At 43.8% G+C, this 19,048-nt stretch overlaps 1 protein-coding gene across 2 annotated transcripts in view; it reads right to left on the reverse strand.

The window, feature by feature from the left end:
- Positions 1-18,869, reverse strand: part of intu (inturned planar cell polarity protein) — a 25,080-nt gene extending 6,211 nt beyond the window's left edge. The window contains exons 1-11 of one of the 2 annotated variants that reach the window (XM_075451357.1): positions 18,314-18,869; positions 15,496-16,088; positions 12,414-12,499; positions 5,793-6,008; positions 2,690-2,808; positions 2,521-2,610; positions 1,928-2,005; positions 884-1,067; positions 684-737; positions 515-577; positions 211-429 (exon numbers count right to left, since the gene is read on the reverse strand). In XM_075451357.1, coding sequence (XP_075307472.1) covers positions 211-429; positions 515-577; positions 684-737; positions 884-1,067; positions 1,928-2,005; positions 2,521-2,610; positions 2,690-2,808; positions 5,793-6,008; positions 12,414-12,499; positions 15,496-16,088; positions 18,314-18,399 — 1,788 coding nt within the window. In that variant the 5' untranslated portion in view covers positions 18,400-18,869. Of the gene's footprint in view, positions 1-210; positions 430-514; positions 578-683; positions 738-883; positions 1,068-1,927; positions 2,006-2,520; positions 2,611-2,689; positions 2,809-5,792; positions 6,009-12,413; positions 12,500-15,495; positions 16,089-17,515 lie in introns of both variants that reach the window. The other variant, XM_075451356.1, reaches the window with a different exon arrangement.
- Between the last annotated feature and the right edge of the window lie 179 nt (positions 18,870-19,048).

Consider the following 19,048-nt stretch of genomic DNA (forward strand, 5'->3'; position numbering starts at 1 on the left):
CATCTAAACGATATAGTGCATCCGCAAAAAGGTTTTGCGTTTTTAACCCGTTTTCAGCCATACGACATCACAGAGACCTAACCGAATAAATACTGAGATGATCTCAGGTTAAATCCCAGCTTCCTGCCTGGTTTTTTAAGCTGTTTTCAGGCGTTTCTCTACCAACAAAAAATGAGAAAACGACCACTTGTCGGCCATTTTCCTGCTTACCAGCCCCACTATGAGCAGGAAGTGTCGTCCCTGCGGCTGGCTGTAACCTGGAGCTGGGCCGATGTCTCCGTTAGACCGCTGCTGGGGAAACACCTCCCTCCAGATGACCAGCTGACCCACGCGCTGCTCGGACGCCAGCGGCAGCAGGCAGTAGTGCTGGCAGTACAGACACACGTCCAGCAGGTCCTCCTTCGGCAGGTGGTTGGCGATCAGGTAGGACTGAGGGTGGAGGGGAAGATTCGGAGATATGAGCTTTGAATCAGACTCGTTTCTAAATGCACTGATGCTTCAGAGCTTCTTCTACCTTGTAGAACAAACAGGAGCCAAGAACCACGTAGAGACGCCTCAGGCCGAAAAAGTCCTCGGACTGAGAATGAAGGACCAAATCAGTGAAGTGCTCTTTGTTTTACAGACGTGTGCTCGGAGCTCTGAGAGAATGAACATTTAGGAAAGAAAAAAAACTAATTTCTCACCATTTCTCCAAAGTCAGAGGACTCAAAATCAGAGAGAACGGTATCCACCTCCACCTGCGGAGAGAAAAACGCTTTTGTTGAGTTTTGTCTGTCCCTTTTCTTGTGTTTTAATGTTCTTTATTGATTTAAAAAGGTGTCCGATACGCTGTCGTGTTTAAAAATGACCACAAGGGGGCGTCGAAGCTGACAGAGACACGCACCTTGATTTCTGGAGGCAGAGTGAGCCACCGTACCGCCGGCAGGCCGTCGAGGAAAAGCGTCCCCGACACGTCTGGCGGCGGCGCAGAGGCGCCCTCCCTCAGACGGGACGGCTGGATGAGCTGCTGGAAGAAGAGGCAGAAGAAGTGATCCAGCCTGGGGGCGTGATCCGGCCCGCAGAACGCCCTGCGGAGAACACGGCCGCTGCTTTAATTTAGCCACAGAACCACACGTTATACATGTTAAATGACTCCTCGAGTGACTCCATTACAGAACAAACCCTTGATGCAAATGATTTGCTTCAGTTCTGCTGGGTGGGAACTGTGTCCGTTACCAAAGGTGCTCGATGCAGCGGCGCTTTGTATTTCTGTGACTATAACAGCTGCTGATCTGTGAGGAATACGACTGACTCCCCTTTGCTTTGTGTCCTTTATTTATATCTAAATATTATTTATATTATTTATTATTTTAATTTTACATTATTTTTATTATTATTTTATTTTATATTATTTATATTATTATTCTATTTTATATTATATTATTTATTTATTTTATTATTTATATTTTAATTTATTTAAATGATATTATTTATTATTTATATCTAAACAACTACTTTACCAGTTTTTGACTTCATATTATGGACGTATGAGTCTGATACAACCTAACCTCACAGACGTTTCAGAGGACCGACCGTCACAACGTGCAGGAAGACGATGGAAGTTCAGAAATCAGTAACCGAAAGCTCTGAAAGCTCTGAAAGCTCTGAAAGCTCTGAAAGCGCGCTGTGAACGAGACGCCAGGCTGCAGCTCCTTTGGTCTCTGACTTGAGTTGGTGTAAACGGTGAATATCTAAAGCTTGGAACCATTTCAAACCGAAGAAAAGCGAAAACAAACTGTTCGGTGTGTGGGCTGTTAAACCGAATTAGCACAAAGCTGTTGGCTGTTCAATGGAAACCTTGTTGTCCGGTTACTTAGGTAAATGATGGAATAATAATCGGTTTCTGCAGCCCTTCTTCTCTTCTATCGGCTGGAAAAGAGGAACCGACCTGTCCAGGGAGCCGTACATCACTTTTAAGGTCCGCACCACGTCTCCCACCACGGCCTGCAGAGACAGCAGAGGAACCCTGCAGGGAGAAGCAAACATTCAGCCTCTTCAGAATCACAGCTCATCATTTATAATCATTAATAATTATTTACTCTCTTAACTCTCTTAATCCTCTTGAAATCTAGGCTAAAAACCTACTTATTTAGGATTGCTTTTGATACCCAGTAGTATGATGACACTTTTATCTTATTTGATTTTGTTGTATTTTATTGCTTTCACTGTTTCTTTTATTGTTTTTATTTGTTTTTACTTATTCTTCTCTTTATTTATTACCTGCTGTACAGCACTTTGGTACACCGTAAGGATTGTCTGTAAAGGGCTGTATAAATAAAGTACATTTACGTTTAACGCTCGGGCAGGAGAGAGATTTCCCGGGACTGACTCATCTCAAAAAGCATTTTACAGCGTGCTCTTTAAAGAGCGGCTCGTTGCCAACAAACGGACAAAGAGAGGCCCGTGTTTGAGCTGCTTTCAGATTGCTTTTACAGACTACGCTCCGACTCTGAGTGTGTTTCGGGTGCCGCGGCCGTCCACCTCTCAGCGGGAAGACCGATGACCAGCAGGCTGTTGCTCTCCTTCCAGTAGCCCACATGGACCAGATGTTTCCCGAGCAGCAGAGACGAGCTGAGGGGCGACAGCGGAGGGGGGTCAAAGGGAGGTGGGACGAATGAGAGGGGATGTGCAGAGTAAAGCTGAGCCCTACCTGATGATCCGCCCTCCCGTGACATTCTCCAGCATGTCGGACAGCGTGAGGAAGATGCCCCGCACCCCTTTCAGCTGGCTGGAAGCCCCACACACTGGGTACTGATACAAGATTTCCTCCTGGAGACGCAGAGTGGAACATTTCTGGTTGAATTGTTGCTCTGTGTCATGAAAACTACATTTGTGGTGTGAGGAAACATCTCTGGTTAGCCTAACAATGTGAAATATCTGCTCTTGGACGCTGCTTTTACCAAAATGTATGCCTCCTCTAAATTATGGACAGAGGAGGAGAATGAAAGCACATTCTGCCACCTCAACAATGTCATTTTGGTTTGACTTTCTCCGTCCAACCCACGCTTCCCTTTGGAGGGAACCAAAAAATGTCACTTTCAGGCTGAGCGATGCGATTATTTTCGAAGTGTTTGAGCTTCCCGAGTTGGTAAAAAGGCAGATTCAGGAAACGCAGGAATTCAAACTGAAGCTTTAAAAACTCCCAGACTCCCGACTAAACTCCTGTCATCGCCGTTCATCCTGCCATTTAACGGCGGTCTTTATTTGTGCGAGTGGAAAACGTTGCAGGACGAACAAAAGCCACAGTGGGCGGATACAGAATATTAGTATTCCACCCGGCGTGCTGGGGAGTTTGAGGGATGCAGAGCGGGTACAAACCTTGAATGAGCCCTTATAACCCTGGCAACCAGAACAAAGACCCAAACAGAAGCCTGTGGAAGAAGAAGAAGAACAACCAGCCCCCCCGTGCGACGCCTCGGCTCGCACCGACGGGTCGTCACAGAAGCTAAACACTAAAATACCGCAGCTGAGCCTCCCGTTTCTACAACCCTGCAATCAGAGGACTAAAAAATCAAAGTCAGAGTTTAGAGGCACTGTCATTTAGAGAATCAACCGCCGGCTGATGTGGCTCCAGACAAACCCGTTCGCTCTGTTTTTCCACCGCCATTTTAGGCCAAGATAAATAAAAGAAATCTGGCGAGCAGATGCAGAAACATAACTGCAGAAGAGTGAAGCTGAAAGTAGCCAGAGTCAGAGGCGTTTGCTTCTCACAGCAGCGCTGTGGCCCACCTGACGGGTTCATGGCGGCGCCCTGCAGGTGTGCGCCCCGCCTCCTCAGAGCAGAGAAGGACGCGCTGTGGGCGTCGCGACGGAAGCTTTAAGATGACGGATCGCTCGCTGACAGGAGCGACTCCTCGCCTCTCTTTCCGTCTCATCTCGCTGGAAGCCGCCCAGAGCAGAAGCCGTCTGAAGCGTGCGACTCGGCCAAGGCTTCCCGGGCCCAGAGCTGGGATTTCCTACATGACTTCAGTAACTCTAAGCACCAGAGATGGGGACTCGAGTCGCTGTGACTTGGACTCGAGTTGCTGTTTTGATGACTTGTGACTTGACTTGACAAAAAATAAAAGACTCGAGACTCGACTCGGACTTGGAAGTTAAAGACTTGAACGACTTGAGTGTTATTCAGTTCATGTTTTCAGTTTGAATATAAAATTAATCAATTAATTTAAAAAATAATATTGATTACCCGGTAGGAGCGCAGGCTGAGAATGGCGTCATGATTGGATTGTTACCCTGTCAATCAGCCATGCCCTCTCTACACACCTTAGTGCTTATTGGAGAGAATAAACTCATATCAGATATGCATCAACATGTCAGCAGGACCGAGAGTCGTTGTCTTCGGCTTTCGTAATTACCATTTTGACGGCAAAAGACGAACAGCACAGTGCAAGACATGCGGCATCAACATCTCAGACAGCCAGACGACAACTTCCAACTTTGTTTGTCATTTAAAGATCCATTCTGACCAGTAAGTGCTCGTCAAATTAGCTAATATTATCCTGTTAGCCTAGTCGGTAGTTAGCTAACGTTAGCTTGATATGATACGGGGTGGACAGGTTGGACACATTGGCCAATGATGTTTACTGATAGTTACTTATATTTTTGTGTTTTCACTTTATTAAGATCAGATTCTGCAGGTAAAACTGCAATAATAAGGTGACTGGACTTTGACTCGACTTGACCAAGAAAAAATTACTTGAGACTTGCACATGTGTGACTTGGTCCCATCTCTACTAAGCACTCACTTATTGATTGATTGATAGATTTTTATTTTCAATGTAGAAAATGTATGTAACTATTTGTACATACAAAAGAAATAAAAAATAAAAAATTCAATCACATAAAGTGCTGACACATAACAAAACATTGTTCGAAAAAGGAATGGGAAGAAGTACAATGCTTTTTTAGTTTCCCACTCCTTTTTAACTACTCTTCAGTTTGTAAATATCCTCACTACAATACACCTATATAAATATATGCCATATATACACTTCCTAAATATCTATATAAATATATAATCACAAAATAAATATATACTACCCATATATATATATATATATATATATATATATATATATAAATATTCCCATAAATAAATATATACCATATATACCATATACTAATTAAATTACAATATAACAATTAACCCTATTCTATTCATATATTTTTTTATAATAATATTTGATAATATTCTATTATATATTTTTTTTTATTACAATCATTGTAAATATTTAAAAAAAATGTTGACCTACTTGACGAATGTGAATTTCCCCCATTGGGGATAAATATTAAATAGAAAAGTATTTTTCTATTCTTTTCTATTCTATTTTTCTATATTTATCCCTCATCATCCTTCCTCTTCCATGTACTTGTTTAAAAATATTTTTTTGTTCCTTTTTTTAAACAGAATTATATTTGCAAATCGGGAAACACTTCCAACGATTGGAACAACGAGGGGCTCCTGTTCGGTGTTTATAAAGAGCTTTAAAGGGGTTATTTTTCTATTTCTCCCTGTTCCTGCACGGAGCTTTTTAACACCCGCCTGCCTCCACCTCTTTAGAAACTCTGGAGCTTTGCTTCTGCTTCAGCTGGAGAACTTTGGAGCATAAATGGAGCTCTCAGGTCCCAGTTCCTGTCCTTCAAAAAACGCTCTTGATGAAGTGACAGGGATTTTCCACGGCCGGGGAAAATCTGACCGGTGGAATACTCTGTTGGAGCTGGGGTGTAACATGAGCAGAAGGATGCAAACTGACCTCATCCTGCGGCGATGCCGAGTCCAGTTTAAGTGACAGGTACATGACAACATGTGGGATGTGTCCGATGGACATCTGGAGTTCGGCCGTGTCCTCGCCCCACAGCAGGCGCACCAGCTGGCTGACGGGCGCAGAGGCCTTCGTCCTGTGGGCCGGCGGAGGGTCCCCCGTGCTGTCCCTGTCCACCCAGGCCGCCGTCTCCAAGGTCAGCCTCACCTGGAGAAGGTGGAGGGGGAAATATGGAGAACAAAACGAGGAAAAGGAGATGGTTAGAAGCCTAAAAGTGAGACGGAACGGGATTAACTGAGAGGAGAAAATTAGAAAAAGGAAGCGATTCTGTTGCGAAATGATTGCATCAGCCGGCCTGCGAGCGGGTCTGAGAGCTTCCATTCATTTCAAAATGCCTCTGCGAGGCTCCACGGCTCCGCATGATTACACTTGGCAGGAGATTTTAACAGCGCTCATGAGCCCGTTTTAGGAAAATGAGCGGCGAGCGCGTGTGTGCCGTGGGTCCGAGACGGAGAGAAAAGCTTCAATCATTACACGTCCGCCGTGCCGGGAAGCCAAAAGCAGGACGGCGACTGTCAGAGCGAGTGACAGCGTCATCAAGAGTTAACCGCAGCATAACAAAGAGCATGTGTGTGTGTGTGTGTGCGCGTGCACGGGTTTCTGCGCACGTTTCTGGACCAAATCAAAACCAGACCACTGCGAAGCCAGGAATAAGACAGCAGATTGGCCTGTCGTCTCATTCATGCTGCAGCTCGACTTTCCATCAATACTGCTTCATTTCACATTCAGCTGTCATTCAGAGAAAGTTACAGACACACGTGCACACACACGTGCACACACACACAGAAGCACGTGTGTTTCAGATGCGCAGAGGAACACACCTGTGCAGTGAAAATCAGATTATATGGAGAAGAAGAAGCCAAAAACGAGCAGACCGGAGGTTTGATCGATCGGTTTCAGTCGGTCGGAGCTCCTCGCCACTGGAAGAAATGCACCAAAAGAGACCGAAAATACACAACATTCACTGAAAAGAGCTGCGTTGAAACCTGTCAGCACCGGAGAGGCCGACGTTGGAGCTCTGCTGATGTTATTTCAAGTGAGTCAGAACCAAGAGTCCAAATGTGAGAGGAAGCACAACATCTGGATTAAATCCCTGATTTGGCACCTGTCCCATGAAGCAGGTTCAGCGCCTTCAGGGCATCAGACTCGACTAACCCGACCAGTCCGTAAGCAGGACAACGCTGCAGGTTATCAACTTGGTGCGTCCGCCCGGGCTCTGTTGGATTCTGAAGGTCACCGTTCATGTAAAAGCCAGCGTCGTCAGGTGACCACCGTTCATTTCCTGGAGTTTAAAAACGCAGCCGCTGCAGTAACTTTAATAAGACGATCAACACCACAACCAAATACTTTGCTGGAGAGAAAGGCTGTGATACTTCATATTGATCGATCAGACAGTATGCAGAGCGTTTACCCACAATGCATTTCGCTCCTGCCCGAACCGAAATCAGCCGGCCTGAAGCTGATTTCTCTTAAGCTCTAAACTCTGTAAACTTTAGCAACATTTGAAACATTTTCAGGCGAGAAAGTAGTCGTTTAGATCCCCAACGTGTTGAAAATCTGACTAAATACCGGCTATTTACAATTCTGTTCCCACGAATTCGGCGCTACTAAAGCTGGCCGCAGTGAGTAACGCACTTCCGGTTATTTTCACAAAATAAAATACCCGTTGCCTTTTATCATAGGGAAAGCCATTAGGATACAATTGGTGCTTTTGTTTTGAAAACAGGAAGTGAACCTACCCTCGTTGTAGCTAGCTTGAAACTGCCGTTTTGACAGGAAATGACGATCGGTGACGTCACGTTACGTTGCATCTTGGGTAGTTTGAGTATGAGTAGTAACCTCATGATGCATACCCAACATTTTGGAGAATCTAGTATGCATCCGGGAACTTCTCGAGTACTCAAACTCGCATACTAACTCAAAAAGTTAGTAGGAGTAGTAGGAGTAGTAGGAGTAGTAGAAGTAGTATGCGGTTTCGAACACAGCCAAAGTTTCCGTCTTACTCGACACTTCGAGGTGTTGTGGAGACTCAAGAGTCTGTGGAGGAAGCATCATTTCTGTGGAGCTGCTTTCACAGAGCGCCTTGTGCAAGATATGAATTTCTAGTGCTGTTGTAGCTTTTAAATTTGGACTCGTTTGACTGATAGCTCACGGCTGTAGTCCTCTACAGACACGTGTTTGCAAAGCAGAGTTTCTTTATGCCGCAGTCGGGTTTAATATCCTTAAAGAAGTGGAGAACCTCTTTCTCCGCTCGCTCTCTCCTCCCGGAGGTGTCGTTGACACGCCGTTTTCCTTGGGTGGTAAATAACGGAGCTGGAGTTGGCTGTGAATATGATGGCGGAAAGTTTAGTAAATCACTGCGTGCGATTCGTTTAAATAATTCTCCTTCCAGACTTTTCCAGTCTGAAAGAGAAACTGCCGTAAATCTACAGGCAACAGGGCCAGGCAGAGAGATCAACCTGTCCCCGCGTTCAGGTGCTGAAGGGAAACCGCTCGTATATCTGAGCCCAGAGGCAAAGAGCTTCTTCTAAGCTTGTGATGCACCATGGGGGCCTTTTCCCAGTCACCTCCAGGAGCCGTGAACACAGAGATATGAAAGCCTGTCCTCATTCGGGATCATAAAGCTGCTCTGATTCACAGCACAACGGGTTCAGGTTTTACTCTCCTGGTGTTTAACATCCTATAACAAAAAAAAAAGCATCAACACAACTGCGGAGGTTCTGCTCGACCTCAGACCACAGAGGTCCTCGCAGATCCAGCTATAAGTTTTCACCACCGCAGCTTTCCTGCCAAACTAATATGAGGAGTCTGAGTGAAATAAATGCAGAAATGGGTTTAAAACACAGGGGCTGCTGCGGACATTACCTTCCAGAGATCTGTATTTTTCACCATCTGGAACCAACCAAAAACGAAGGAAAGGTCCTATTACCTGGTCAAAAACTGTAGAAACTGTATTTTTCTAATCCAGCCATCACTCCCAGAGCTCCCCGGGGCCTGTCAGCTCTGACCACAGGCCACCAGCCTCTCCGGCAGGCGCCTCCATCTGGGCTCCCGGCCAGTTCAGCCAATTTTACTTGAAGGTTATTATTGAAAAAAAGAAAAAGAAAGAGAGCCAGACAATACGAAGCACCAGGCGAAGAATCTCTCAACCAGCAAGTGAGTTCTAAATGCTTATTTAATGTTATTGAGCGACTCCGACCTGAGGGGATCGAGCTGAGACGTGAGCAGAAAGTCTCAGACGGGGGAAATCACAGGGTAACGAGGCCGACTGGCACACTGCCGCGCTTTCTCTCATCATAAATTACGCGGATGTGGTGAGACTGCAGGATTCCAGCCCGTTGATGTCAGTCATTTACCACCCAAACGTGGACGGACGCACAGGATCAGCGAAGGACGGACGCGCCGCTCAGACTCTAAGGCTAATATTTGTCCGTGTGAGCATAATAAGCACCCTCCGTGTGTTCCACGTGGGGCACGGAAAAGACGACCCTCCATCAAACGCACGCACAGAACAATCATTCTGTCAGCGGTGCGTCTCTATTTCCAGTTTCACAGCCGTTGTGGTGCCCGAGCAAACTTGTACTTTTCCATAAAATCTCCCCCCCCGATGTAATTTAGTTTCCGACTACATCTTCTAATCAGCCGGGCTTTTTTGATCCCACAACAGCTTCCTGTGGCGCGGAAAAAAGACTCACACGAGTGTCCCGTTTATCCGCCGCGTTCGCCACCAACTCTGCGCGCACTCTGTCATTTGCAAATTCCTCCTTCTTGATGGTCTGCTTTCTGGTGAAAATCCTCAGCTGAAAAATACCCACAGATGCTGTTTTTATTTGACAATCAAAGCATAATTTCTCAGTAATTTGAGGGTTTTCGACGGTTTTGCGACCAGCACCGGCCTCTTGCTTTCTGTGCACATTTGAGCAGTTTAACATCTACGGGTAATTCAATATGTGCGCTCGCTGCTGCCTTCGACACGTTTGGATTCAGTGGCTTCACGAGTCGGTTGGTCGATCAGATCGGGTTCTGTCGTGTTTCTTTAGGAGGTTTTAAATGAACAGAGAGAGTTTGACTCTTTCAGGGGTTCCACAGGGTGCAGTTCTTGGTCTTGTGGAGAATGTGGAGACTCCTCATCTTGTCTGAGGAGTTTTTAATATCGTAAAATGTGCTTCATCCCTAATTTACAGCAGAAGCTGCACAGTTAAAGTAGAAGAGCATCATTTATTTTCCCTCTTAAATGCATATTATACATAATTAATCATTTAATCTGCGTTTTTAGTGAGTGAGGGACAGGACGGTTCAGAGGGTTTTAGGATATCTGCATTTCTTTTTGTTTGGATTCTTCTTTCTAACGCTACTTTGAGCAGTTTTGTTAGAAACTTTGGGATTCTTTTGAGTGCATATGTTCCTACTTAAGCATATCTGGGGGGTAAAAAAGAAAAAACAGAAACCTTGAAAAGATCGTGTAGGAATTTGGGCCTTTACTTAGTTTAACTTTGACTTAATACAACCAAAATCTGTGTTGAGGATGTTGCGTCTTTTAGAAATAACGTTTAAAAGGAACATCAATATTTGTAGTAACTTAGCTAAATATGGTTATAGTTCTACTTTAAACAGGCCATGAAAAGAGGCAAAAATAATCAAAGAATTAAAGCATGTGGCGCTAAAGCAACAGTTGTTGTTAAGGTGATAATAGTGGCATTTATTAAATTAAGTGAAATATTTGTCATTAAAAAATTAATTAAGTCAAAATGCAAACGATTCACTGATTCCAGCTTCTGAGTTTTTTCTTAGTCTATTAGAATAAACTAAGAAAATATATTTAGATTTATTCTAAATGGTAAAATAAGTATATTTAGTAGGTTTTGGAATGAAGAACAAATGGGCAAATTTGGGTTATTTTTCAACAAATTTCTAACTTTTTTGTTAGAAATAATTAGTAGTAGTTGTGGTGATGACTTAAAGGGATAGTTCGCCTCTTTTGACATGAAGCTGTATAACATCCCATATCAGCAACATCATTTATGAACATCTTCTTACCCCCTGCTGCGTCCTGTGAGCAGAGTTCCAGCCTCGTTTTGGTGTTGATGAAAGTAGTCCGGCTAGTTGTCTGGGGTTTAAAAAATAAAGCGTTTTGCTTCTCAAAACAATATGCGTTCTAAAGAGTAATACATTTGCATCACAAAATCGTTCTCCAGGAAAGAGTCAGACCTCACAATCGCTTGGACCTATTTTCTCTCTCTTCGAATCACTACATTCAGCCGCCTGCCGACAGCCGCGCCTGTTACGGTGTTTAACGGTGTTGCTTTTATTTCTTCTCGATTAGACTACTGTAACAGCCTTTTTTTTATCAATAATAAAGACCTGGATCGTCTCCAGACTGCACAGAATGCAGCTGCGCGGCTTTTAACTCACATCAGCCCAGTTTTAGCATTGGCTTCCAGCCCATTTTAGAATCCATTTTAAAATACTGGTCCTTACTTTTAGAGCCCTACATGGTCAAGCCCCTGCATACATCTCTGATCTGATTTATCACCGTACATCTGCCCGTACTCTGAGTTCAGCAGCTCAGAGGCTGTTGGTTGTTCCTCACACACACTTCCACACTCGAGGCGACCGTTCCTCTCTGGAACGCCTTGCCGCTTTTAGTTAGACAGTAGTGAACTTACCTATGTCTCCATATATATATATATCTTGGTATGGTCTTTTTCATCTTTTATGTTTTTATAATTATTTATTTGTTTTATTGGTGGCGTTTTCTTATAATTTTTTTATGATTTGATAGTAAAGCACTTTGTGATCTTTATCTGTGAAAGGTGCTATATAAATAAAGTTTACTTACTTTCGTACTGTCTACACAGCAGGCAGTGATATGAAGGGAGAGAAAATAGGGCCAAGCGATTGTGAGGTCTGACTTTTTCCTGGAGAACGATTTTGTGATGCAAATGTATTACTCTTTTGAACGCATATTGTTTTGAGAAGCAAAACGCTTTATTTTTTAAACCCCAGCCAACTAGCCGGACTACCTTCATTAAGACCAAAACGAGGCTGGAACTCGGCTCACAGGACGCAGCAGGGGGTAAGAAGATGTTCATAAATGATGTTGCTGATATGGGATGTCATACAGCTTCATGTCAAAAGAGGCGAACTATCCCTTTAACCGTGACACGCTCCCACACTTGGTTTTTACAAAGAATCACATCCAACCTGTAGAAATTATACGAAATGCTGCTGATCCAAATAGAGGCAGAAAATCTGCTCATATATGTCTTTAAAACACTCAAAGCTCAGGTTACCAATGTTACTGCGATCTAAAGTAAGAACACTTTTTTATTTCGAACTGACTATTGAGCAGATTAATCACCTTTAAAATCCTCTAACTGGTCCATCTCTGGCTTGTTCTCTGTGTGTAACCTGATCGGGTCTCTCGGGTCTTCCAGCCGTTTCCAGCTGGGATGCGTTCGGTTCCTGAGGTCTACGTTCAGCTCATTGGGGTTTACAGCTAATGAAATATGCTACGTGAATAAAACACCGCCATGAAACTCACACACTGACCTGTGTCGGCCCCGGGATGCAGGACAGAACCCTCTCGATGTTCTCCGAGGTCACGTCGACATCGTCCACGGCCACGAGCACGTCGCCTGAGCACAGCGTGCAGCAAAAAGACATTCATCAGCCAAATGTGGGTCAAACCGACCCAGCAATGGAGTTAAATACAGCAAATGGTGCCGTTTAACACTGAGATAAACCACTGATAAAGAGTCACCTGAACCCATAACAGAGTAAAGGATGATACAGATTCATATTCAACATTTAAAATAAACAAAAGCCGGGGTTTCGGAGCTTTTTGACCTGTGTGGATCCAGTAAACAGCCATTAAACAACTTCACCTGCCTGTGTGCACACCAGCAGCAACCATTTCAGGTATTTAAGCGCTCTAATTGTTTGAGCATGTTGCAGCGCAGCGGAAAAGCTTCTCTAAACAGCAACTGATGTCGGTGATCATTTGTGGGTGAAGCTCGACTGGCATTCTTCTGTTTTCAGGCAAAAAGAGAGGAGAAAAACCACTTCAGAGACGCTAAAACTGAGCTCCGAGTCTCACCGAAGCCTGAAAACACTGCAGCACGAGCTGGGAAAGTTGCTCCTAAACTTCTGTTTAACACAGGACTGAAAGCTGTGGAAATGACCTGTACTGGTGTTTAAGATGGGGTTTTTCCACTCCTGCATTACTTTATAGATGTAGCTGTGGTTTAAACACACTTAAACTGTACAAAGCATCACAAAGAATAAAAATAATCCACACTCAAAGCGGAGCAGTTTACCCAAACCAACATTTAACCTGAATAAATCTCCCAGTCTTGATGAATTTGGTATGGTAGCCTATGTTTATGTTAGACTCATTATTTGGGTTTACGGTGCTTTTCTCTTCAGAAATCTGCCTCCGTGTGCGTGACTATGGCTATGTTATAATAATTACAAGCCGTGCTTTGGCAGCGCATCTGTATGGCGTTGAAATTAATGGGGCAGGAGTGGAGCCCGACTCTACAGATGACTGTTACTGAAATCATAGAAGTTGTATTTTCCGTGCCTGGAGCTCCACCGGTTCTTTTGTAAAGCAAGAAGTTCAGGCACGGAAGGACGTTTATGCAGGTCTAAATCAATCTCTAATGGTTGTGCTTTGGTGAAGTGAATAATCCTTTATATTCTGTCATGTCCGAACAGAAAACTCTGTAAATAAAACAGGACAACGCCTGACCTCAGAGGGGGGGGAGGGGGGGACGGGTCAGAGCTGGATGAAGAGCTGTCAGTTTCTGACTCATAAGCTCAGAATAATCTCTTTGGCTGTGTTCCAAACCACATACTTCTCCTACTACTCATACTAACGTTTTGAGTTAGTATGTGAGTTTGAGTAAGCGAGAAGTTCCCGGATGCATACTAGATTCTCTGAAATGTTGGATATGCATCATGAGGTTACTACTCATACTCAAACTACCCAAGATGCAACGTAATGTGACGTCGCCGATCGTCATTTCCTGTCAAAACGGCAGTTTCAAGCTAGCTACAACGAGGGTAGGTTTACTTACTGTTTTCAAAACAAAAGCACCAAATGTGTCGTAATGGCTTTCCCTATGATAAAAGGCAACGGGTATTTTATTTTGTGAAAATAACTGGAAGTGCGTTGCTCACTGCGGCTAGCTTTAGTAGCGCCGAATTTGTGGGAACAAAATTGTAAACAGCCGGTATTTTGTCAGGTTTTCAACACGTTGGGGATCTAAACGACTACTTTCTCTCCTGAAAATGTTTCAAATGTTGCTAAAGTTTACAGAGTTTAGAGCTTAAGAGAAATCAGCTTCAGGCCGGCTGATTTTGGCTCGGGCAGGAGCGAAATGCATTGTGGGTAAACGCTCTGCATACTGTCTGATCGATGAGTATGCAGTATGTAGTATGTAATATGCAGTATAGTATGTAGTATGTAGTATGTAGTATGCAGTATGTAGTATGCAGTATGTAGTATGCAGTATGGAAGTATGTAGTATGCAGTATGTAGTATGTAGTATGTAGTATGCAGTATGTAGTATGCAGTATGTAGTATGTAGTATGCAGTATGCAGTATGTAGTATGCAGTATGTAGTATGCAGTATGTAGTATGTAGTATGCAGTATGTAGTATGCAGTATGCAGTATGTAGTATGCAGTATGTAGTATGCAGTATGCAGTATGCAGTAAGCAGTATGCAGTATGTAGTATGCAGTATGCAGTATGCAGTATGTAGTATGCAGCATGTAGTATGCAGTATGTAGTATGTAGTATGCAGTATGCAGTAAGCAGTATGCAGTATGTAGTATGTAGTATGTAGTATGCAGTATGTAGTATGCAGTATGTAGTATGCAGTATGGAAGTATGTAGTATGCAGTATGTAGTATGTAGTATGTAGTATGCAGTATGTAGTATGCAGTATGTAGTATGTAGTATGCAGTATGCAGTATGTAGTATGCAGTATGTAGTATGTAGTATGCAGTATGTAGTATGCTGTATGCAGTATGTAGTATGCAGTATGCAGTATGTAGTATGCAGTATGCAGTAAGCAGTATGCAGTATGTAGTATGCAGTATGCAGTATGCAGTATGTAGTATGCAGCATGTAGTATGCAGTATGTAGTATGTAGTATGCAGTATGCAGTAAGCAGTATGCAGTATGTAGTATGCAGTATACAGTATGCAGTATGCAGTATGCAGTAAGCAGTATGCAGTATGTAGTATGCAGTATGCAGTATGTAGTATGCAGTATGCAGTATGCTGTATGCAGTATGTAGTATGCAGTATGCAGTATGTAGTATGCAGTATGCAGTAAGCAGTATGCAGTATGTAGTATGCAGTATGCAGTATGCAGTATGTAGTATGCAGCATGTAGTATGCAGTATGTAGTATGTAGTATGCAGTATGCAGTAAGCAGTATGCAGTATGTAGTATGCAGTATACAGTATGCAGTATGCAGTATGCAGTATGCACTTTCGAACACAGCCTTTGTCTGAACGTAATCCATTTTTATAAGGAGGCATTTCAGATGAAAAGCACCACAAAAAGCTATGACATCAATCTCCAGCTTAAAGAAGCGACCTATTAGAATGACGGTCTTACCAATTAGGATTTGGCCACATTTCATGGCTGCACAGTTGGGTATGAGTCCGTGAACAGTCAGTCTTTCTTCTTCTCTGACCACAGCAGGGTTCCCCTGCCCTGTGCCCCAGGAGGGCCGATGCACCACCCCCAGCAGCGCCTCCAGCAGGCCTCCGCTGTCGCAGACGGGAGCAGCCGAGCCCGCCAAACGTTTAGGGTTGAGGTAGACGCACACTTCCTTCAGCTGCTGCGGCTCGACCGTCACGCCCTGCCTTTGGCCCGGCTGGTTCTTCAGGATGGAGGCCGGCGGCGACGACTCGTCTTTACCCCCATCCCTGCCCCCTCTGCGCTGAGAAGCTCGGCGTTTTCTCCTCAGTATCCTCGCGAGCCTCTTGAGAGCGGGCTCACCTTTGGTCCGCGAGCTGCACCTCTGCTTCCTGTGTTGCTCGGTGATGATCTCCGCCTCCTTCTCACTGAAGCGGACATGATTTGTGGAGACGCACTGATTTGCGGCGGTCTGGGCCAAAGCCGCCTCCTCTTCACCCTCACTCAGCTCCAGGTAGAAAAGCTCGCCATTCTTCTGAATATCATCGAGCCATTCTGGTTCCAAGTCGCTGAGAGAAAACAAAACATTCAAACACAGAATAAGGTGGACCGCTAATAAAATAACAGCAACTAGAACTCACATTCTCACCAGATTAAGTATTCAAATCTTATTTAATTAAAGTATTTTTATACATTCTTTAGACTTAATTGCATGTTATTCTTTAACCAAGAGTACTTAAATATCCGCCATAGTTTAAGTCTTTATGGGTGCCCATGCTTGCGTCTGACTCTGCAGACTCTCTCACAAGTTGTAGCCGCTAATTAACCACACACAGCGTGCTGAGGGGAAAAAGTACGTCTGTATATGTGGCTTCTTTTTGTTTCTATACGTTTCTTTCGTCATGGGCAAAGTGCATTAGAGAGATGTTTAATTTTACTGTCAGTGAGTTGCAGAAACATGTATGTTTCTAGAGGCAATGAGGCATTTATTTAAGGTTATTTCACTAAAACTATGCAATGTAGCCTACATGCTAATTCACATAATTTTGAACTATATCAGTATAAATACAACAAGAATGACCATAATAATTAGAAGAATTTGAATTGAGATTTTCTCAACCTCATTTAAACAAATCTGTACTCGTTTATAACATTTGTAAACACACAAATTAAATGTAATATGCATAAATACAAGATATATAACTTTTATAACCTTGCTGTCTTGCTCAAAGTGTGTCCTAAATCAATGCACAGCTTGAATTATGGCTTTGTGGATGTAGGCTGTACCTCCACCCCTCCTTTATTCTGGTTCCCCTTTGAGTTTACGAATGAGCAACTTGTTCTGTTTAGTTCAGACAGTCAGCGTCTCTCAGCACGGAATCTCCCACAAACAATCAGCAGCATGGCAGGTCGCAGTGAAACATTTTTAATGTTAGTTATCTTTGCATCTTGTCATGATCACGTAACACTTTTGTTTAATCAGCTACTACCTCTCCCATGCTCCTTTTAGTGTCTGCACTCTCAGATCAAAACAGCCCACCTCCAGATATATCAGCAGCAGCCGCCCCCCCCCCCCCCCCCCCCCCCAACAGAAGCTGTTCAATGTACCCCACCAGGTAAATATAGACTATAGACATGGATCACTTTTGCCCCCTAACAAAGATGTGAGGTGTGGACAATGATATGTTATGTTACATTCTTTATGAATATGGTTGCTACAATTCAACCAGTTATATTGTACGGTATGTTTCTGTATGTTTCAGATTCGTGCCCCATGTGCCCCCTTTTGACTTCAAGCACCCGCCCCTCCAAAGATCTCTGCACGGCCCTGCTTTTAAAGGTTTACCCCCCAGCTGAAAGCATAACCCAAAGCTAAATAAATAAATAAAAATAAAAGCACGTGGGAGGATATTAAGTGCACTTCTAGCCACAAAACATGCAGATATTTAGATTCCGTGTCTCTGTTTCTTATCACGGACTTTGATGATGTTCTTACTCTGTGTAATCGGAGCTGCTGCAACTCGATGATGTGGATTCGCCGTCTTCGACATCACCTTCGTCCTCGTGACCGCTCGAGCGAGCTTTTTCCACGCAGAGCTGGGCGTTTGCTAACGCCATGAGGTCGAGGGGAAACTTTTCCTCCACGCGCAAATACGAAACGCGTCTTTTCTTCTTATTATTTTGTTTACAAAAAATTAGCGCCGAGTTCCTTTCGCCATGTTGTAGCGCTGTGGAACGCTACGGACGCGTCACGTGACGCACGAGCGTACAATCCAATTGGCTGACAGCGCAGTTGCCCCTGACAACACAGAAGCTATCCGAGCTCCTTGTTTGCTAGCAGGTCTAGAAGTTCGGCGGAAAGTTGTATTTCACGGACCTGTTTTAGTATAAAAGTTGGTTAATATTTTAGTTAGGATTATTATCGCTAACGATAATATTATTATTAACGATAAATAATGCAGGAAGTACACGGACGCCACTATAAGCCTGCAAATTATTATAAGAAAACAAACCTAGTTTATCGGGGAATATAAATCCTATTTTCTGTAACAAAACTCGGTAAAAACACGGAGGAATGCTACTTATTAACAGTCTGCATTATTATAAATTAATTTGCACTTTCATTCAGTAGCACAGCATCTGCACGAGGTTTTTAAATCTCCTCCGACATCCAGCAAAGTTCTGGCAAAGTGCCACCGGGCAAACAAACAAAAGCACACAAACTGAAATGCGTGTGTTCATATAAACTCTGTATGAAAGCGTGCACAGACAACATCAAGGTGTGACCACCGACCTGTAAAGGAGAACACTGCGGATAGAGTCAAAATCCTCCAAGTTCTTGGAAAATGAGCTTCCATCTATAGAGAGATTAAACATCATTTGTGTTTCATGTTGCCGCCGGATCAAACGTCACGTCGATAAATGAAGTAGTTCAAAAATCCGGGAAAAAAAGGGGTATTAGTCCACAGCCCAGCCTCTGATGCTTTTCCTTTTTTAAGCTCTGAGTGTTTCTGCAGGCAGGCGGAGCGGAATTTCTGCCTTCTTGGCAGGTGGAGCTGAACCCGCCTCCTCTGCGCTGCTCAGCAGGCAGAACCCTGGATTATTCATCCTCTGCAGCTTTAACTTCGGGTTTAACCAAGCACCTAAAGCCTTTTTACGCAAGCAAACGCAGCCCAGCAGAGGCAGAACATTGGTGACTGTGCCCGAATGTGACCGAAAAACAAACGCTGCGGTGTCCCCACAGACCAGAGGGCAGCAGAGCACATATTCAGAAATCTCATCCGTGTGACTGATAATAGTTTACACGCCGTTCGGAATACGAGTCACGCAAATTCAATAAATAGTACCTGCAAAAAGAAACACAATTATAAAACGGACGCAGCTGCACTACATGTTGATTACAAGCGGAAAATATCATCTTTTATTGGTTTGTTTCCGTCTTATAGGTAAAATAATCTCTTCAGCAGCTGGTAGCTGAAGCAGAGTACAATAAGAGACTCTTATACTGTAAAAGTACCCAGAATATCTT

This window comes from Odontesthes bonariensis, chromosome 19 (genome assembly GCF_027942865.1).
Source record: "Odontesthes bonariensis isolate fOdoBon6 chromosome 19, fOdoBon6.hap1, whole genome shotgun sequence".
In the NCBI taxonomy this organism is placed as follows: Eukaryota; Metazoa; Chordata; class Actinopteri; order Atheriniformes; family Atherinopsidae; genus Odontesthes; species Odontesthes bonariensis.